This window comes from Aureococcus anophagefferens, assembly GCF_000186865.1.
Source record: "Aureococcus anophagefferens unplaced genomic scaffold AURANscaffold_10, whole genome shotgun sequence".
Lineage (NCBI taxonomy): Eukaryota > Pelagophyceae > Pelagomonadales > Pelagomonadaceae > Aureococcus > Aureococcus anophagefferens.
This window is the reverse complement of record NW_008705570.1, coordinates 1,289,087-1,309,080: the sequence shown is the minus strand read 5'-3', so window position 1 is coordinate 1,309,080 and position 19,994 is coordinate 1,289,087. Positions and strand designations below refer to the sequence as shown.

The 19,994-nt window shown below is 71.3% G+C and overlaps 5 protein-coding genes across 5 annotated transcripts in view; 2 read left to right on the top strand and 3 right to left on the bottom strand.

The window, feature by feature from the left end:
* AURANDRAFT_64531 (hypothetical protein) overlaps positions 1 to 6,208 on the bottom strand; it is a gene marked incomplete at both ends in the record, with an annotated part of 7,096 nt that extends 888 nt beyond the window's left edge. Inside the window, 9 exons of the mRNA XM_009039055.1 lie at positions 187 to 349; positions 550 to 1,804; positions 1,972 to 2,188; positions 2,524 to 3,504; positions 3,633 to 4,310; positions 4,539 to 4,637; positions 4,833 to 4,938; positions 5,281 to 6,131; positions 6,179 to 6,208. Of these exons, the coding sequence (XP_009037303.1) occupies positions 187 to 349; positions 550 to 1,804; positions 1,972 to 2,188; positions 2,524 to 3,504; positions 3,633 to 4,310; positions 4,539 to 4,637; positions 4,833 to 4,938; positions 5,281 to 6,131; positions 6,179 to 6,208 (4,380 nt within the window). The remainder of the gene's footprint in view (positions 1 to 186; positions 350 to 549; positions 1,805 to 1,971; positions 2,189 to 2,523; positions 3,505 to 3,632; positions 4,311 to 4,538; positions 4,638 to 4,832; positions 4,939 to 5,280; positions 6,132 to 6,178) is intronic.
* Positions 6,209 to 6,491: 283 nt separating this feature from the next.
* On the top strand, positions 6,492 to 8,104 carry AURANDRAFT_64530 (hypothetical protein; the record flags this gene model as incomplete). Its single annotated transcript, XM_009039118.1, has 2 exons — positions 6,492 to 7,488; positions 8,088 to 8,104. The coding sequence occupies 2 exons, from the start codon at positions 6,492 to 6,494 to the stop codon at positions 8,102 to 8,104; spliced, it is 1,014 nt and encodes a 337-aa protein (XP_009037366.1).
* A 1,711-nt stretch (positions 8,105 to 9,815) lies between these two features.
* On the bottom strand, positions 9,816 to 11,113 carry ACT1 (hypothetical protein; the record flags this gene model as incomplete). The annotated part of the gene is made up of 2 exons (XM_009039054.1): positions 9,816 to 10,177; positions 10,236 to 11,113. 2 exons carry the CDS (start codon positions 11,085 to 11,087, stop codon positions 9,893 to 9,895), a joined length of 1,137 nt encoding a protein of 378 aa, XP_009037302.1.
* Positions 11,114 to 17,622: 6,509 nt separating this feature from the next.
* On the bottom strand, positions 17,623 to 17,790 carry AURANDRAFT_18035 (hypothetical protein; the record flags this gene model as incomplete). Its single annotated transcript, XM_009039053.1, has 1 exon — positions 17,623 to 17,790. A coding segment is annotated over one exon (168 nt), but the record flags the coding sequence as incomplete, so codon positions are not given.
* Positions 17,791 to 19,307: 1,517 nt separating this feature from the next.
* Positions 19,308 to 19,733, top strand: AURANDRAFT_16633 (hypothetical protein; the record flags this gene model as incomplete). Its single annotated transcript, XM_009039119.1, has 1 exon — positions 19,308 to 19,733. A coding segment is annotated over one exon (426 nt), but the record flags the coding sequence as incomplete, so codon positions are not given.
* Between the last annotated feature and the right edge of the window lie 261 nt (positions 19,734 to 19,994).

The following is a 19,994-nucleotide window of genomic DNA, read 5'->3' as shown; positions in this document are numbered from 1 at the left end:
CGACGGCTCCCGCGCCGGGGGCTCCGGCGCCGCCTCGGCGGGCGGCGACGACGGCCGGCTCCGCGTCGCCGGCGGCGTCCGCGGCGACGACGGCCGGCTCCGCGTCGCCGGCGGCGTCGGCGGCTCCTCGGCCGGCGCCGGCGGCGCCGCCTCCGCCTCCTCCCGGATCCGCGTCGGCGCCGGAACCCCCGGCGACATCAGCGGCTCCCGCAGCAGCTCCGCCTCCTCCTCCTCGACGAGGAGCGGCGCCGGCGGGAGCGGCGGCGGCGCGTCGGCGTCCTCCGGCTCGAGCATGTCCTCGAGGCTCGCGTCCGTGAGGCGCCCCGCGGCGACCTCGCGCCGCACGAACCTGGGCAGGAAAAGGGTGCGAAATTCCCAACTTCAAAGGCTCCTATCTCGGTCGTTTTCCGCTCGTTTCGGCTGATTTTTGGACGAGCGATCATCTCTCGGAGCGCTCTCGAAGCGTGGGTGCTGTTTCCGAAACGCGCACGCACGGAACACTCACGTTGAAGCGACGTTGAATCACCCTTTTCCTGCCCTGGGACGAACGCGGCCTCGTAGACGGACCACGGCGACGGCGCGCGGCCCGACTTCGAGTCGTCCAAAGACATGAGCGAGTCTTTGCGTGTCTCCTCCGCCGCGTCCTTCTCGTCGTCGTCGAGGGACATGAGCGAGTTGTACGAGAGCGGCTCGGAGTTCCGCAGGTCGTCCGTCTGGAACCGCGCGTACGTCGGCGAGTCCGCGCGCCGCTCCTCGAGCGACACCTCCTCGGCGACCTCGCGCGCCCGGGGCCGCCGCTTGCGGCTCCGCGCGCGCGCGAGGAGCTCGCTCACGCGCGCGTGATTCGCGGCCGCCAAACGCGCGAGCCGCGCGCCGCGCGCGGCGTCCGCGCCGCCGGCGTCCTCGAGCGCGAACTTGTTCCGGCGCACGGCGTAGACGGCGCCGTCGCCCGCGCGGAGCTCGTAGCGGTCGCTTTCGGGACTGTAGCTTTCGACGACAGCCGCGACGCCGTCGAGGTCGTCGACGCCGCACAACGTCGCCTTCGACCCCGGGGGCACGTCGCCGCGGTCCGCGGCGGGGATCCGCGCCGCGGCGCGCGCCAGGAGCGCCGCGGCGGCGTCGCCCGCCGCGCCCGCGTGGCACGCCGCGCTGGCGCACCGGGCCTCGACGGCGGCGACGAGCAGGGGGCCGTCGAGGTTGTCGATCTGCTCCGCGGCGCGGCGCGCGGCCTTGGCGTCGCGCGCGCCGCGCTTGCACGCGTCGACGAGCGCGCCGGCGTCGCCCGCGCGCAATAGGCTGAGCGTCGCCGCGCGCGTCGCTGCGTTCCGCGCCCTGTCGGCCCAGGCGCGCGCGGGGCCGTGGTCGCCCGCCGTCGCCTCCGCCGCGTCGGCTTCCGCGGCGCACCTGCCCGCGGCGGCCGCGAGGTGGGCGTCGCCGCCGCCGCCCCGGCTCCACTCGCGGCACTCCTCGAGCAACGCCTCCGCGCGGCCGCAGGCCTCGCGGCAGGACCGCGCGCGCGCGTCGTCCGCGCCCTCGCTGGACCGCTTCCGCTCCTGCGCGTCGTACGCTGCGACCCGCCGCGCGCCGCCGGCGAAGGTGAAGGTCAGGGGCCGGGGACCGCTCAGGATGCCGCCGATGAGCGCCGCCAGCGACGCGCCGTCCGGCGACAGCACGGGCTCGCCGTCGACGGCCGCGAGCTCGTCCGTCGGCTTGACGCTCGCCTCGCAGACGCCGGGCGTCGTCGACGTGACGCGCACGAAGGCGCGGCCGCTCGACGCGTAGCGCGCGAGGACGACGGCGAAGCCTGGGCAGGAAAAGGGTGCGAAATTCCCAACTTCAAAGGCTCCTATCTCGGTCGTTTTCCGCTCGTTTCGGCTGATTTTTGGACGAGCGATCATCTCTCGGAGCGCTCTCGAAGCGTGGGTGCTGTTTCCGAAACGCGCGCGCGCGGAACACTCACGTTGAAGCGACGTTGAATCACCCTTTTCCTGCCCTGGGCGAAGCCGAGGCGCCTTTCCGTGAACGTCGCGTCGAAGGTCGCCGGCGACGCGGCGAGGAGCGCCCGCAGAGTCTGGCGGTGGAGGGCCTCGGGCGCCGGCCGCTTCTTGAGCGTGAAGCGGGACGGCTTCCTCGACGACGCCTCGGCGGCGGCGGCGTGCGTGCCCGCGAGGGGGTCGGCGTCGCCCACCTCGACGATGGGAGACGAGCTCATCGCGCTTATCGGAGGAGCGCCGACACCGTCGCGTTGTAGAACTCGTCCGGGTCGCGGAAGAAGTCGACTCACTCCTCGAGCGTGTCCGGCGCCGTCGCCGTCGCCCGTCGAACGGCTTTGTGGCGACTCGTCAGTCAGAGCCTAGAGCGCCCGGGCCGCCGCTCGCCAACACTGGCAACAGCACGACTGCATGACCTTGCATGCCATCCCGCACCGCATCCACACGTGCTCCCAAGCCCCGCGGAGAGCACCACACTCTTACGCTACGCCGTCTCGATGGAGTAGACGAAGACGTAGACGTCGCCGAGTACCCAGAAGGCGACGAAGAGGAACGCCGCGGTCCTGCCGTGGCCCGCGTCCTTCCACGGCGCGAACCACCCGTCCTCCTTGGTCGCCGCGGCCTCGCGCGTCCTAGGCAGCAACGGCAAAAAGCCGAGCACGGCCAGCGGCACGAGGGCCGTGAGCAGCTCGAGGCGCCAGTAGCCGCCGTAGTCGTGCGCCTCGAGCTTGTCCGTGTTCACGTCCCAGATGTCCTCGAGGTAAATATCAATAATGTCGGAGATCGACGACGCCACGTTCAGGATCGACGCGATGGCGAGGTAGGACATGGACGCGGACCGCTCCGACGCGTCGCGCGCGCTCCGCTTCGCTAGCGCGAGCAACAGCGCGAGCGTGAGCACCTCCGCGGCGACGACGTCGCAAGAGTCATAGGTGACGTCGTCGCCGCCGACCCAGAAGAGGCAGGGCAGGGCGCTGTTCGCGCCGCCGGCGACGACGGCGACGCAGTCGTTGAGCTTCGCGAGCGTCCTGACGACGTACGCGCCGACGAACAGCGTGTGGAGGTCGATCTCGAAGAGGTACTGGCGGTAGAAGACGATGACCCCCCAGAGCGTCATGTCCTGGACGATCTTCAGCCAGCAGTACTCCGGCTCGGAGATGTCGCAGCCGTCGAGCAGCAGGTACGAGTGCGCCGCGTTCGTGACCGTCAAAAGGTAGAGCGCGAGGCCGAAGCTCAGGATGCAGCCGATGCGCTTGTCCTGGAGCGTCTCCCAGATGGCGACGAACTCGAACCTGGCCCGCGCCGCGACGGACTTGGTGCTCCGCGCCGCGATCGACGGCACCTCCTTCAGGAAGCACGCGAGCGGGACGACGACAACGAGCGGCGCCACGCCGCAGATCACGAAGATCTGCGAGATCGTGAAACCGCCCCAGGAGCCCAGACCGAGCTCGTTCTCGTAGAGCACGGACGCGAGCGCCTGCCCTACGAACGCGCCGCAGTACGACGCCGACGCCTGGGCAGGATAAGGGTGATTCAACGTCGCTTCAACGTGAGTGTTCCGCGCGCGCGCGTTCCGGAAAACGCATCCACGCTTTGAGAGCGTTCCGAGAGATGATCGCTCGTCCAAAAATCAGCCGAAACGAGTGGAAAACGGCCGAGATATGAGGCTTTGAAGTTGGGAATTTCGCTCTCTTGTCCTGCCCTGGCCGACGCCAAATACAACGAGAACAACCCGCGGTTCGCCAGCGTCTCGTGGCGCGTGCGCTCCACCATCATCATCGCGAGCATCGTCGACCGCAGCGACGAGCCCACGGCCGCGCACGTGAGCCACCAGACGATCGCGGAGAACGACGGGCTGCCCGACGACGTGCCCAAAACCAGGTAGCACGCGCAGCTCAGCGCGTAGCCCAGCATCCAGTAGAACTTGTGGTGGCAGCCCCGGATGGGGACTAAAGCCAGCAGCCCGAAGAAGGGCAGCAGCGAGCTCGGGATGGACGTGCACGCCGACAGCACGTAGTACGCTCTCACGCTCACGCCCAAATCGTCGTACAGATAATACTTCAACGGCACGTCGTAGAGCGCGCTGCAGACGTTGTCCACGAAGGCGCCGACGAGCATGGCCACCGTGCCCAGCGCGAAGGGGTCGAGGAGCTCGGCCGACTCGGCGCGGCCCCTAGCCTCCTTCTCGTCGCCCTCCATCTTCTGCTGCTCGTAGAGCGCCTTGGCCGTGGCGAGGTTCGCCGCCTCGGCGGCCTTGAGGCTCGCGACCTCGGCGGCCCTGTCCGCGTCCGACAGCAACGCCTGCTCCTCCATCTTCGCCTCGGATCCCATCATTTCAAGCATTTCGCGTACGCCATGTCCACGGAGGTGTAGGTCGACGTTGGACTGCTCGATCCCGTTGCGTCGGCGCGCTTCGCTCGCGAGAACACCCGAAGACAGTTCAAACGACATGGTGCAAACGCGCTCCGCGAGGAAGGCGGAAGCCGAGGCGAACCCCACGAAGAAGAAGACGACGCCGAAGAAGCTCTTCAAGACCGGCAAGAAGACCGCCGACGCCGACGAGCCCGCGAAGCCCTGGACGACGGGCCGCGACGGCTTGTACCCCACGGTGGCCCTTTCTGACTTGTTCAGCGCCACGGCCCACGCCTACGCGAGCTACCGGGCCTACGAGGCCGGCGCGGTCCAGGCCGCGGCGGGATTTGGGCTCGTCGTCGCCGCGTCGCTCGTCGGCGTGCTCCGCTTCGGCTACAGCGAGAAGTTCTTCGCGCAAGCGAACGGCGACCTCGCGGACCTCGCGGCCTACCTCGGCCTGCCGCTCGTCGGCTTCCACTTCGCCTCGACGTGGGCCGCCGCCGCGCCCTTCGTGCCCGACGCCTTCTCCTTCGCCGTGTTCTGCTCGGCCGTCTGCTCCGCGAGGCGCAGCGCGCCCGAGGCCGCCGACGAGGTCCTGAAGATCCTCTTCAACGTCGGCGCCTTCGTCGTCCCCGTCGCCGGCGCGGCCCACGCCGCCGAGGACAAGCTGACCCTGGCGGCCATCGCGACCTTCGTGATCGCCGCGGTGCCCATCGGCCCGGACCGCCACGCGTGCCTCCTCGGCGTCCGCAAGGAGAACATCTTCCACTACCTCATCGGCGCCGCGGCGATCATGTTCGCCGAGGCGTTCTAGGGCCCCGCCCTCGACCGAGGCGCGCGCGAAGTCTACGGGGCGTCTGCTGTGCAGCTTTTACCATGGCGGCAGTCGGACATTCGCGCGGTCGTCGCCTAGGCGTCGGTTAGGAAGGGCGCCCACGCGTCGAGCCGCGCGTCGTCGCCGAACCAGGGCGTGCCGCCCGCGACCCCCGCGTCGTGGAGCTGGGGCGCGAGCCACCGCGGGAACTGCGGCGCGTGGAGCGTCGCCCCCTCCAATAGGAGCGTCTCCGCGCCCGGGAGGTCGAGCGCGGACGCCACGGGCGTGACGCCGTCGCCGTCGCAGGTCTCGGCGTCGGGCGCGCCGCAGAAGGCGTAGGAGTCCGTCGTGAAGCTCTCCGCGGTCGCGCCGCCGAAGCCGCCGCCGGCGACGGCGAGCGCCGGCACGGGCGCCGCCTCCCGGTTCGCCCACGCGACGTTCGCGAAGGCCACGCCCTCGGACGCGGCGTGGGGGCTGCCTAGGGTGACGAGCTTGGACACGCGGCCGCCGGAGCCGCCGTAGGCCTTGCCGCCGTAGGTTCGGGAGGACAGGAAGATGCGGCTGATCCACCCGGAGGCGCTGTGGCCGACGATGGCGCAGGCCCGCCGCGGCGGCGGCGCGTCGCCGAAGCCGCCGCAGGGCGCGACGTCGGGGAACTCGTCGGGGTCCGCCGAGCCGCCGACGGCCATGACGCCGCCGGGCGTTTGGCGGAAGTCGCGCCAGAGGTCGAGCGGCGTGTAGGCCGGCGCGGGCGCCTCGACGGCGACGACGTCCGCGGACGACGCGTAGTCCACGGCGCACTGGATGCGCTCGAGGATCGGGCGGACCGAGCGCCCGCCGAGGCACGGGATCCAGTGCCACCAGGCGATGGGCGCCACGGTGGCGTCGACGCCGCGGCGCCGCAGGGCCTCGGCGAGGCCGACAAAGTCCTCGGACCCGTAGAGAAAGCCCGGGACGACGACGACGGCGGGTCGCTCGAGGCGGCGAGCGACGTCGGCGCGGAGAGCGCCGCCGCGCGCACGGCCAAGCCGAGGAGCATCCGAAGATCCATCTTAGTGTGGCAGCGGCACCTTGGCTGCTCCGTCCTTCATGTTGACGCGCTCGTTATGGCTGCTTGACGCCCGGAATGCTCTAACAGTTACAAGGACATCATGCTCACGAAGCACGAGAGCTGGAAGCTGGCGCCGCCCGAGGCGGCGGCGCCGCTCCGCGCCCAGAAGAACCGCATGCCGGCCCCGGAGTTCGCGGCCCTGGTCCAGGACCACAAAGCCCCCAAGAAGCAGCTGAGCGAGAAGGCCTTCGCGCGCAAGTTCGGCTACAGCTACGACGCGGTCATGGTCTTCGACTACGACGAGAAGAAGCTCAGGGGGCAGCCCTCCAAGGCCGTGCGCACGGTGCTCTTCCGGCTCAACAAGGGCCGCGTCGAACACAGCTGGTTCGTGTCGTCGACGAAGGAGGAGCAGGTCATCCTCCTGCGGGCGTCCGTGCACCGCTTCGCGAAGCTCGCCGACGACCTCGACTGGCCCCTGCCCCTCGACGAGGCCGAGTGCGAGGCGCGCGCGCGGGCCGGCGACGTCGAGCACGGCATCAAGCCCTTCGCCATCTTCCACGACCCGGCCGTCACGCACGGCTTCTCGCCCTATCAATCGATTTTTGCCAAGTACGACACGGAGCCCTCCCTGCAGGCCTTGTACGCCGTGCCCCCGGGCGGCCGCCACTGCTTCTCGAACCAGCTCGTGCGCCTGAAGCTGCTCTTCGCGATGCTCGAGGCGAAGGAGAAGGCGGGCGGCTGCGGGCTCGTCGTGGACAAGATGCTCCTCGACGGCGACATGCAGGACTGCTTCCCGCTCCACGACGACGCCGCGCGCCAAGCCGTGCAGCGGCGCTTCTCCATGTTCCACTTCGACACGTGCGCCGATCAGACGCGGGGCTACCTCGGCGCGCGCGTGGGCATGTACCTGGGCTTCGTCGCGCACAAGACGTCCTGGATGCGCGCGCCGGCGGCCCTGTCCATGCTCTGCACTTTGGGCCTCTGGGTCGAGGTCAACGTCCTCGACCGCGACCGGCGGCGGTCGCGCGTCATGCCGATATTCGCGTTCTTCATGTGCCTCTGGGCGTCGACGATGCTCGAGGCCTGGAAGCGGAAGCAGTTCGCCTACGCGCTGCGCTGGGGCATGCTCGGCGGCGACGCGGAGGAGCCGGACCGGCCCGAGTTCGTCGGCGTGCCGCGGCCGTCGCTCGTGGACGGCCGGCCGGAGACGTACTTCCCCGCGCTCGAGCGGCGCGCGCGCGAGCGCGTCTCCGCCGCGGTCTTAGTTTCTCTGCATCCTCGTCGTCCTCGCCTTCGCGTCGCTGCCCATCGCCGTGCGCGTCTACCTCGAGCAGGAGACGTCGGGCTTCACGAAGGCGTACGCGGCTTTTATCGCGTCCGCGTGCGCGACGGCCCAGATCGAGGTCATGAACTACTGCTATTCGTTCCTGGCGACGTACCTCAACGACCGCGAGAACCACCGCACGAACCAGCGGTACATGAACGCGCTCGCGTCGAAGCTCTTCTTCTTCAACTTCTTCAACTTCAACGTGACGCTGACCTACAGCGCGTTCGTCCAGCGGGGCCGCGAGGGCTGCGGCGACGAGGACAAGGACGCGGACCAGGGCACGTGCTACAAGATCCTGGAGCAGTCCCTGGGGACCATCTTCCTCACGAAGACGTTAGCGAACTACGTCACGGACTCGCTGCTCCCGGGCATCAAGAGCCGCCGCGCGCGCGCGACGCGCGCGAAGACGCTGGAGAAGCTCGCGACGAAGGACGCGGCGCCCAAGCCCAAGGCGTTCCACGTGGCCATGCGGGACCTGGCGCTCCAGGAGTCGGACGAGCTCAAGTCGAACATCGCGGACATGAACGTTTTGGCCATCCGCTTCTCCTTCAGCTCCCTCTACATCCTGAGCCTCCCGGCCATCGTCGCCCTGAGCTGGATCGCCAACTTCACGGAGGGCCACAACGACGTCCGCAAGTTCCTCCACTCCGAGCGGCGCCAGTGGCCCTGCGCCGCGGCGTCCATCGGCTCCTGGACGCAGATCTACAAGTTCATCGCGTCGCTCGCCGTCGTGACGAACACGTGCACGCTCTTCTTCACCGTGCGCTGGACGCCCTTCGCGGACCGGGCCCTCGACGACCGGGAGCGCGTCGCCGCGGCGTTTGTGGCCCAGTACATCATCTTCACGATCATGTTCGTCATCGAGGCCGCCGTGCCCGACACGCCCTACTTCGTCGACATCCAGCTCCGGCGCCAGGCCTTCATCGCGTCCAAGCTCGTCGACCGGCTGCCCGACGAGGAGGACGACTCCGAGCCCGAGGACGAGCCCCCGTCGAGGCTCAAGAGCATCATCCAGGCGAAGATCCTCGACCCGATGAAGGGCGCGCCGAAGCTCGCCGACGCCGCGCGCCGCGCGTCCCTCGGCGACGCCGCGCGCCGCGCGTCCGCCGGCGACGCCGCGCGGCGCGCGTCCAAGGCGACGCCCTACTCGCGGGTCTTCGACGAGCTCGCCGCGGGCGGCGGCCACGTCGCGCCCGCGGACGTCCAGGTCGTCCTCCTCCACCTCACGGGCGAGCGCCACTCGGAGGCGGACGTCCACGCGCTCTGCGCGAAGCACGACCCGAATTTCCACCCGACGCGCAACCCGGACATCTCGCTCGCGACCTTCTTGAAGATCGCCGAGGACCGGCACGGGGACCAGGTCCGCGCGGCGTCCGCGCCGAAGGTCTCGCAGTAATTACAGGAGGTTAGTAGCAGCCGCGGCCGTAGCCGGTACGGCTGGTCGCAGTCGCGCGCCCAGTGGCCCGGCTGGCCGCAGCGGAAGCAGTTGCCGTAGCGCTCGTCTTCCTCGTCGTCGTCGTCGCTCTCGGACTCGGACTCGTCCTCCTCGTCGGGCTCCTCGAACTCCTCGTCCTCCTCCTCCTCGAAGTCGTCCTCGAAGTCCTCGTCGTCGCCCGCGTCGCTGTCGGGCTTGGGCGGCGCCGGCGCCTCGTCGTCGGACGAGAGCTCGAGGACGTCGTTCGCCCGCTCCGCGCGGACCCGGTTCGCCTCGGTGCGCTCCGCGGCCGTCTGGCAGCCCGTGAACTCGAAGCCCTCGTCGTCGTCGCGCTTTGCGCTCACCGGCGCCTCGCGCTTCTTCTTGGGCGACGACGGGCTCTTGGACGGGATCTTGTTCGAGAAGAGCGTCGTTGGCGGAGGCGTTGAGCGCTTGCGCTTCTTCGCGGCCCCGTTCGAAGGCGGCGGGGGATGACCTCCATCGGGCCCGAAGTTCTTGGTGGCCTCCAACGCCTCGGCGACACGCGCTGGGAGTGGGTCGTTCCCCAAAAGTGGATGCGGCGGCACTCCAACGACGCACCGCGGTGCATCGTCTTCATCGCTAGCAAGGTCGATGGGAGCTGATGCGCGGCTACCACGCGCATCGCTGGCGACGGAAGCCGTAGCCGGAGCCGCTGCTTTCTTTGCGCGCCGGGGCATCAAAGCCGAGAAGACAGGCTCATCGTTTGCGGAGAAGGCAAACGAAACTGCCGATCCTGGTCTTGCAGCTATGTTGCCCTCGACGACGTCGACGTCGTTTGCGGCCAAGTCCGCGGCCGCTGACTTGGCCGCTGTGCCAGTTCGGCTGCCTTCGACAAAATTAGACAGGTTTGGTGCGCGCCGGGGAATCACTGAAGACTCTCCCTGCCGCAGCTCGAAAGCGCCTAGAAGCACTTGCGGTGGACGATGGCCGGGCCGGACTCGTCGTACTCGGCCTTGGAGATCCACATGGACTGGAAGGTCGAGAGCGAGGAGAGGATGGAGCCGCCGATCCAGACGGAGTACTTGCGCTCCGGGGGGGCGACGACCTTGATCTTCATCGTGGAGGGCGCGAGGGCCGTGAGCTCCTTGGTCATGCGCTCGCCGATGCCCGGGTACATGGTCGTGCCGCCGGAGAGGACGATGTTCGAGTAGAGGTCCTTGCGGATGTCGACGTCGCACTTCATGATCTGCGAGGGGAGGCGGGGTGAGCGCGCGCGCAGCGTTGGATTGGACGGCGAGGCGCACAGTCTGGAACGTGCAGTCGTGGATGCCGGACGCCTCCTTGCCGATGAACGAGGGCTGGAAGAGCACCTCGGGGCAGCGGAAGCGCTCGTTGCCGATGACGATGACGTTGCCGTCGGGGAGCTCGTAGCTCTTCTCGAGGGCCGACGACTCGGCGGCCGTCTTCATCTCCTGGTCGAAGTCGAGCGCGATGTACGTGAGCTTCTCCTTGATGTCGCGGACGATCTCGCGCTCGGCCGTCGTCGTGAACGAGTAGCCGCGCTCCGTGAGGATCTTCATCATGTAGTCCGTGAGGTCGCGGCCCGCGAGGTCGAGGCGCACGATCGCGTGGGGGAGCGCGTAGCCCTCGTAGATGGGCACCGTGTGCGAGACGCCGTCGCCGGAGTCGAGCACGCAGCCCGTCGTGCGGCCGGACGCGTAGAGCGAGAGCACGGCCTGGATGTTGACGTACATGGCCGGGACGTTGAACGTCTCGAACATGATCTGGGTCATGCGCTCGCGGTTCGCCTTGGGGTTGAGGGGCGCCTCCGTGAGGAGCACGGGGTGCTCCTCGGGGGCGACGCGGAGCTCGTTGTAGAAGGTGTGGTGCCAGATCTTCTCCATGTCGTCCCAGTTCGTCACGATGCCGTGCTCGATGGGGTACTTGAGCGTGAGGACGCCGCGCTTGGACTGGGCCTCGTCGCCGACGTAGGCGTCCTTCTGGTCCATGCCGACCATGATCCCGGGGTGCTTGGGGCGGCCGACGATGGACGGGAAGACGGCGCGCGGGGCGTCGTCGCCGGCGAAGCCGGCCTTGCACATGCCCGAGCCGTTGTCGACCACGAGCGCCTGGACATCCTCATCATCGGCAGACATGATTGAAAGAGTGGGTGGGAGAGTACCTAGGAGGGGGCGGGCGGATCAAGATCGGAACGCAAACGCGGCGAAGGGGGCGTAGCGCGCGCGGGGCAGCCCCGCGAGCGGGAAAAAAGGGGGGGCGGCGGCCGGGACCGTTCGCCCGCGCCCCGGGGGAGCGCCGCGGCCCGGGGGGAGCGCCTCGGGCCCCGGGGCGCGCGCGCGGGTGTCGGCGAGACGCTGGCGCGCGCTCTTCTTGGAACGGTGTTTGGGAATGAGAGGCTATGATTGCCCGGCTCCACGCGGCAGCAGGCGTGCAGAATAGATCGCGGCGGCAACTTTCGCGGCACCGATCCCATATCGTGCAGGGAAGTGTCGGCTCGGATGACGGCACGATGCTCTCAAGGCGCGCGACACGCTTCCCTTTACTCGAGCTTCAGCGTCGACGTCGGCGCGATGTAGCGCCGCGTGTTCGGCCGCGGCGGCGCCGCGCCGGGCACCGCGGGCCCGGCCGCGCCGCCGCCGAGGCGCCGCGCGTCCGGCGGCGCGGCGCAGGCCGCCACGGCGGGGCGGGGCCTCGGCGGCGCGGCGTCCGGCGCGCCCCGGTAGGCCACGTCGACGCGGCGGAGGCCCCGGAGCGCCGGCGCCGTCGGATCGTCGGGCCGGACGTCGACGCGGCCGTTGGGCCGCAGGCCGACGACGGCGCCGGGCACGGCCGCCGTCGCCTTGAAGAAGCGCCGCGCCGCCGCCGCGGCGACGTCGACGCGGTCGCCGACGGCGAGCGCCTCCGGCGGCGCCCGCGCGGCCGTCTTCGGCCTCCGCCTCGGCCGCTCAAGCGCGCGCGCGAGGGGCTCGTCGTCGGCGAGCTGCTCGAGGCGGCCCACGTCCACGTCCCCGCGCGTCGTCAGGGCCGCCGCGAGCGCGGCGCAGTCCGACGGGTTCAGGCCCGCCTTCCGGAGCGCCGGGACGCAGTGGGAGTCCCACCGCGCCGTCGAGACCGCGGCCTTGCGCGCCCAGCCCTTGGGCAGCGCGTTGACGGCCTCGAGCACGCGCGCGAGGGCCCCGTGGCTCCCGAGCGCTTTGAAGCCGCCCTTGGCCGACCGGGCGCGCACGAAGAACTTTGCGGTCTCGTTCGCGAAGGCCGCGACGGTGGCCGCGAGCGGGTTCCGCCGCCGCGCGAAGGCGAGGGCCGCCAGGTCCAGGTCGTCGTCGTTCAGCCCGACGCCCAGCGCGCTCAGGTCCCGCCGCGCGCCGAGGAACGCCGCGCGCGCGGCCGCGGGCAGCCGCGCGGCGACGCCGTCGGCGTCGCCGCCGGCGCCCCTGCCGCCGTTCGCGACGACGCTCCGCAGCTGCAGCGCCGCGCAGGGCGAGTCGAGCCAGCGGGCCAGGCCCCGCCGCAGCCGCCGCAGCGCGCGCCGCTCGTCGTCGACGGACGCGCCGCCCCGCTCCGCGAACGCGGCCAGCTCCTCCGCGTCGACGACGCCGTCGCCGTCCGCGTCGAGCGCCGAGATGACGCGCGCGGGCCGCGAGCCGTCGGCGAACAAATCCCCCCAGCCCCGGGACGCCAGCGTCTCGCGCAGGGCCTCCGCGTCGACGCCGCCGTCGGCGGCCGCGTCCTCGAACGACGGCGCCTGCCCGCGTTTCCGCGTCCCCCGCCGCGACGCCCGCCGCGACAGCGCCGAGAGCTCGTCGTAGACGACCTTCTGGAGCGCGTCGCGCGCGTCCTTCTTCGGCGACGGCACGCCGAGGCGCACGAAGTCGACGAACTCGTCGACGTCGACGCGGCCGTCGCCGTCGACGTCCAGGAGCTTCTCCAGGTCGCCGCGGCTCTTCTTCGAGAGCCGCGCGCCCAGGCGCCCCAAAAGCTTGGACACGTCGACGAAGCCCGCGCCGTCCGCGTCGACCTCGCGGAAGAGCGCGCGCGCGTCTGGGGGTCCGCCGTCGCGCGCCGCGCAGCGCACGAGCTCGCGCCGCAGCGCCACGGCCGCGCGGCGCACGCGCTCGCCGGCCAAGTCCTCCGAGCCGTCGCCCGTCGCGAAGGCGCAGAGCGCGTCGAGGCTCAGCGCGTCCTCGGCCTCGTCGCCGTCGCCGTACTTGCGCGCGCGCCGCCGCACGGCCGCGACCTCCGCGTCGTTCGCGACGAAGCCCGCGCGCTCCAGGAGCTCCGCGAGCGTCGCGGCGTCGACGACGCCGTCGAGGCTCAGGGGCCCGAAGGCGCCCCGGGCGCCGCCGGGCGCGCCCGCGACGTACGACGCGAGCGCGCGTCGCGCGCGGTCGACGACGGCGCCCTCGACCTTCCGCCGCGCCGCCGGCGAGTCGAGGGGCTTCTCCAGGCGCGTCTCGGGCACGACGCGCACGCGGCCGTTCGTCGGGTCCAGCGCGCTGCAGTGGCCGTTCCGGTGGACTTTCGTCACGCGGCACCGGTCGCGGGCGCCGCCGCCGACGACGTCGGCGGCGTCGCCGACGGCCCAGGCGGCCCGCGGCTCCGGCGCGTCGTCGTCGCCGGCGGCGGCGCGCGCCTCGAGCGCGTCGGGGTCCACGCGGACGAGCCGCTCGCCGCCGCCGGGGCCGTCGCGGCCGTCGCGGTCGAGGAAGACGAGGTCGACGGTGCCCTCGAGGCGGCACCGCGTCACGCGCGCGGCGTAGGTCCGCGACGAGCCCTTGAAGGGCGCGCGGACGACCGTGCCCACGGTCAGGTCCTCGGGCCGGACGCCGTCGCGAGAGACCTCCTTTCCGGGACTTCGCGCGCCGGCTTCGTCGAAGGGCCGCACGTCGGCCGCGTCGACGAGGCGCGCGGGCCCGACGTCCGCGTCGAAGGCGACGACGACGCGCCGCTCCCGGGGCAGGTCCCGCACGACGTTGCCGTCGCGCCAGAGCCGCGCGTCGGAGCCCCGGAGCGCGACGAGCGCCTTCACGCGGTCGCCCCTCCGCGGCGGCCGCGGCGGCGCCGCCGGCGACGCGGGCGTCGTCCCGCGCGCCGTCCGCGCGCCGGAGCGCCGCGCGCACCAGCGCGCGTGCAGCGACTCGTCGCCGTCGACGTCGCTGTCGTCCGCGTCCGACGCGGGCCGCGGGTCCGACGCGGGCGAGAGGGGCCGGACGCGCGCGGCGGCGACGTCGCGCTCCTCGCCGCCGTCGTCGAAGCGCACGTCGTAGACCGCGGCGCGCTGCGTCTCCCGGAAGCGGTGGCGCACGCGGCAGCCGGGCGCCGCGCCCGCCGCGACGACGGGCGCGCGCGCGCGCTTCCGGCTCGCGGCCTTGACGACGGTGCCGGCGTACTCGGCGCCGGCGGCGTAGCGCACGGACACGCGGGACCCGGCGTCGAGGCCCGCGCCGTCCGACGACGACAGGTCGTCGTCGCCGCCGCCGCCGCCGTCGTCTTCGCGCCGCTCGGGCGAGAGCGTCGCCGCGCCGACGGCGACGTCGACGGCGCCGCCCTTCCAGGCGACGTCGAGGGCGCCGTCGCGCCGCGCGTTCAGCACCCGGCCCGTGTCGTCGCCGCGGCGCACGCGGCTGCCGACGGCGAGCTTCGCCGGCTTCTCCGTCTCCTGCTTCGCGGTGCGCAGGCGCCGCCGCGGCACGCAGTGCTGCCGCTCGCCCGTGGCCGGCGCGAAGACGTCGTAGGTCCGGTCCAGGCGCCGCCGCGTGACGCGGCAGGCCGTCCAACCATCGCGTTCGCTGAGGAACTCGCAGGCGTCTCCGATGGCGAGGTCCATCGTTTGCCTGTTGGCTGCCCCGCAACCGCTTTATTGCTGTTTGCTCCGTCACTTCATCTTGGGCCGCGTACCGCTCCCAGGCCGAGGATCCTCGCGGCCCGAGGGCAATTTAGCACATACATGAGTTTAGAAGGCGGGGCGTCTCGATTCAGGGCCACGCGAGCCGCTCTATACAGAGATGTCTGGCCTACATGCGCGCCAGCAGCTTGGCCTTGGCCGTCGAGAACTCCTCGTCTGTGAGCAAGCCCTGTTGCTTCATGTCGGCGAGCTTCCTCAGCTCGTCCGCCGCGCTTGTCGGCGGGCCGTCCAGAGCCATCCCGGTTGGAGCGTAACCGACGACGGTACCCGCCGCCATCGGCGCTTGACGAAACCCGCCGCCATTTTCAATGTGGGGCTGCTCGTAACCGAGGATGGTGCCCTCTGCCATCGGAGCTGCCCGACCGGTAGGACCCGGCTCGGCGCGGACATGTCTCTCTTCGCCCACTTTCGCCCGGCGGCCGCCGCCGCCGCCGCCGTCCTCGTTTGCTTCACAGGTCTTCGACAGCCCTAGTAAGCAGACAACCCCTAACAGGGCGGCCACGACGATGAGACCGATCTGCCATCCCTGTAGCTTCGTCTGACATTGGCAATCCCGTTCGGGTTCAGCCCAGTAGTACCCACCACGATGGGTAGGCTCATGGGTAGGCGCATCGTCGTAATAGTACCGCGGCTCAGGGCCGCTCGTCGGAGCCCCTGTAGAGTAGTTCGAGAGCCGCCGCCGCCCGTTGTCGCCGCCGGAGCATATGCACTTGTTGTTGTTGTCGCACACCCGTTTGTCGTGGTCCTTCGCGTCGCACTCTCCACCCTTGCCCCTCCCGGTAGCCAAAGACGCGCAGAGCGCCAGGGTGAGGAGCCGCATCCCGGCCATGCTCCAGCGTTTAATGCAGCAACTTTCGCTTCAGCATCCAAACGATCCTTATGTTGCCCTTCGAGAGAGCCAGCTCTGCGACCGCCACAAGCGCTTCTTCGTGCGCAGCTCGCTTCGTGGCAGCGCTAGCGCGACCCCAGTGGCCTCTTCGGCCTCACGAAAACACACCCGCAGCTGCTCATCCGCACCGAAAGCGCCTGTGCTTCCGACATCACCAAAACACACCCGCAGCTGCTCACAAAGTGCCTGTCCTTGCGAAGGGAAGCATGGCGGCCCTCCTCTTGACGAAGAACGCCACCTACACGGCGGTGCACGACACGCGGACCATGGACACGCCGGACAACGAGGACCACACCTTCTGCGGCGTCATGTTCGACGTCGCCGCGCGGAACTTGGTGCCCGTGGAGTACGTCGTCGTCCAGTCGGTCTGGGTCCGCGGCTACCTCGGCCCCATGACGGTCTGGAGCACGGCCGGCGGCTTCCGCGGCAAGGAGGAGGCGCCGGCGAAATGGACGAGGCACTACGAGAAGGTCCACGACGCGTCGCCGCGGGCCTTCGTCGAGCTCGTCTTGGACGAGCCCATCCGCATCGCGCCGGGCAGGCGCGTCGGCGTCTACGTCCACTCGACGCGGCCCGACGACCGCGCGGTGGTCTACGACGACGCCTGCGACGACCGCGGCGACGCGGAGGACCTCTTCGTGCGCGTGCTCCCGGGCGTCGCGCACCTGAGCAACGAGCCGTTCTCGCCGCGCGGCGTCTGGTGGGGCTCCTGGCGCGGGCCCCGCGCCTTCGTGGGCCGGCTGAACCTGGGCGTGCGCTACGCGCTCTGGGCGCCGCCGAAGCACGAGAAGTTCCCGCCCTACTTCCGCGAGGCCGCGATGACGCTGCTGCTCTGCAACACGAAGCGGCGCACGCTCGTCGGCCACCTCTCGCCCGAGATCATCCTCTACGTGTTGAACATGTGCCGCTACGACTGGTTCGAGGCGCCGCGGCGCAAGCGGCGGTCGAAGCCGCGCGCCGTCGCCGCGTCCGTGACGCCGCGCGACGCGCGGCCCGTGAAGCGGTCGCGCCGCGCGTCGCGGCCCCGGGCCGTGACCGGGGGCGACGACGACGACGACGGCGGGGAGGACGTCTTCGGCGGCGGCGCCGCGGCGGCCGCGCCGCGGTCCGCGCCGAGGCGGTCGCGGTCGCCCCGCGCGGCGCCCCGCGACCGCGCCCGCGGCGCGCCGCGCGACGTCTCGCCGCCGACGCGCGAGGCCTTCTCGCGCCGCCAGCGGCGCCTCGAGGGCCAGCTCGACGCCGCCGCGCCGCGGTCGTCGCGCCGCCGCCGCGCCGACGACTCCGACGACGACATGGAAGACGAACGGCGCGCGGCCCGCCGCCGCTCGGACGCCGCGCTCCGAGGCGTCCGCCGCCGCTAGAAAGAAGCGCCAGGAGCTCCTGTAAGAACTTAGGAGTCGTCGGCGATGCCGATGCCCGGCGCGGGGGACCGGTCGCCCCCGGCGTCGTCGTCGTCGTCGGGCTTCTCCGGCGTGGGCAGGTCGACCTCGACGTCGACGTCCTTGTGCTCGCCGACGAGGTCCGTGCCGTCGACGGGGGAGTTGGGGTCGTCGTCGTGGACGCGCGTGGGCTCGATGTTGATGGCCCGCGTCGGCGACGCCGGGGGCGCGTCGCGCGCGGCCTTGTGGCGCAGCTCGGCGACGCGCAGCTCGTAGTCGCTCAGGAGCTCCACGAGCGGCGGCGCGGCGAATTCCGCGACGTCCGCGTACCGCTTCGCGGAGTCGCGCGTGATCGCCGATGCCTCGAAGTCGCCGATGGCCTCGAGCTGGGCCTGCAGGGTCGTCATGAGGCCCTTGAGCAGGTGCTTGTGCTCGCAGCAGAGCGCGTTGGCCAGGGGCAGCTCGGGCGCGGCCGCGTCGTCGGGCGCGAGCTTCGCAACGTGGCTCGGCCGCACGAACAAGCCCCGCGCGGCGTCGCACTGGAAGTAGCGCCGCCCGTTGACGACGCCGTCGTGCTTGCCGTCGACGGCGTCGAGCTCGACGCCGATCCACGCGCCGGAGCTGAAGTGCGTCGCGCCCGCGAAGCGGACCTGGGCGGGACGAGAGAGATTCGACGTCGCTTCAACGCGAGCGTTCCGCGCGCGCGCGTGCCGGAAAAAGCATCCACGCTTCGAGACCGTTCCAGGAGATGATCGCTCGTCCAAGAATCAGCCAAAACGAGTGGAAACCGACCGAGAAAGGAGCCTTTGAAGTTGGGCACGTCGCTCTCTCGTCCCGCCCCGAAGCGGACCGTGCCCGCGCGGCTCTTCTGCACGCGGACGCGGTCGCCCAGATCGAAGCCCGTCTCCGCGTCGCGCTCCGGCGACGGCGGCGGCGACGGCTCGGGCCGGGGCGGCGGCGCCGCGGCGGCGGCGAGGCGCCGCGCGGCCTGCTTGGCCGTCTCGCGGCCGGAGCCCGGCGGCCGCGGCGGCGGCGGCGCGTCGGCCGCGGCGGGCGACGGCGGCGGCGGCGCGCCGCCGCGGGACTCGCGCGCTTTCGCGAGCAGGCGGCCCACGCGCGGGTCCACGCGCGCGACGACGTCGTCGGCGAGCGCGGGCCACCGCGCCGCGAATTCCGCGAACGCGTCGCGCGCGGACGCGCGCGCGCGCTCCGACGAGTCCTCGACGAGCGCCGCGATCGTCGACTGGAGCATGCGCACGGCGTCGTCGTGCTTGCCCAGGTAGGCGACGCCCCACTGCGTGACGATCTCCGACGCGTAGGTCGCGCAGGCCTCGCGGACCGCCGCGGACTTGCCCCGCCGCGCCGGCGTCGCGTACTCGCTCACGGCCGCGACGAACTGCTTGAAGCGGCACCGCGCGATGATGGCCAGCAGGCAGTCGTCGACGAAGCGCGCGTTGAGCCGGTTCCCGGAGCTCAGCAGCTCCAGCAGCGTCGGCACCGCGTCGCGGAGGCACCGGCGGCCGCCGTCGCGCGACACGTGCGGTACCGGCGCGCCCGCGCCGTCGTTGCAGGCCCGCGCGATGCAGACGAGCAGGGCGCAGGCCTCGCGCACGAGCTGGGACCGCAGATCCTTCAGCGACGACTGGAGCGGCAGGCGCAGCGCGCGCCACGCTTCCGCGTCGAACGCGGGCTCGGCGTCGCGGTCGTCGGGCGGCCCGAGGCGCGCGGCCTCGTCGAAGAGGCGCTGCAGGGCGAGGAGCGCCTCGCTGCGCTCCGTCCAGTCGCCGTCCTTGCCCCGGTTCCCGAAGTCGCCGCGCTCGACCTCGGCGACGACGACGTGCGAGCAGGACATGGTGCTGCGCTGTTTTATGTGTTGCGTTGGCGCGCAGAGGGCGTGTTTAGCCGCGTCGCGAAGCGCACCGAGTGCTCACAGACTTGGATGCGCTCAATGCGTGGTGTTTGGCGTGCGAGTTGCGTGTAGTTGCCGCGCGATTGAGCTTGCGTTCAAATCAAGCGCACATGCCCGTGTCGCCTCAGGCGGATCTCAAGTCCGAGACGGGCATCGACGCCGTCGCCCCGAGGAGCAGCTTCGACGCCCCGCGCCCACGGCCGCCCGAGGCCCCCCTTTGACCGCACACCAGCCGCTGAGGACCCCCTCTCACACCGCCCTTTGACGCGAGCCATGTCCAAGTTCGCGCGCAAGGGGAAGCAGCCCGCGGGCTTCGAGTACCTCGAGCAGACTTTGGAGGTGCTCGAGAACGAGCTGCGGGACAAGATCAACGAGCCCCACGAGGGCAAGCGGCGCACGGAGAGCATCTGGCCCGTGCACCAGATCAACTGGCAGCGGAGCCGCTACGTCTACGACATGCACTACAAGTACGGCAAGGTCGACAAGAAGGTCCTCGACTACTGCGTCCGGAACAAGATCGTCGACGGGTCGCTCATCGCCAAGTGGAAGAAGGCGGGCTACGAGCGGCTCTGCTCGACCTACGTCATCAACACGCGCAACTACAACTTCGGCACCGTGTCGATCTGCCGCGTCCCTCCGCAGTCGCTCGGCGACGACCAGGTCGTCGAGTGCCCGACGACGGGCTGCCGGGGCTGCGCGTCGGGCGGCCAGCGCAACATCTTCGGCAACAAGTACGGCCAGTCCCTGGCCAAGATCCAGATCCTCCGCGAGCAGCGCGAGCAGCGCGAGGCCGCCGCCGCGGGCGCGAAGCGCGCGCGCGACGACGACGACGACGACGCGCCGCCGCCGCCGCCGGGCGACGACGACGACGACGTCGTCGGCCGCTCGACGAAGCCCACGATCTGGGCCGCCGACGACGACGACCGCGCCTACGACGACGACGGCGGCGACGGCGCCAAG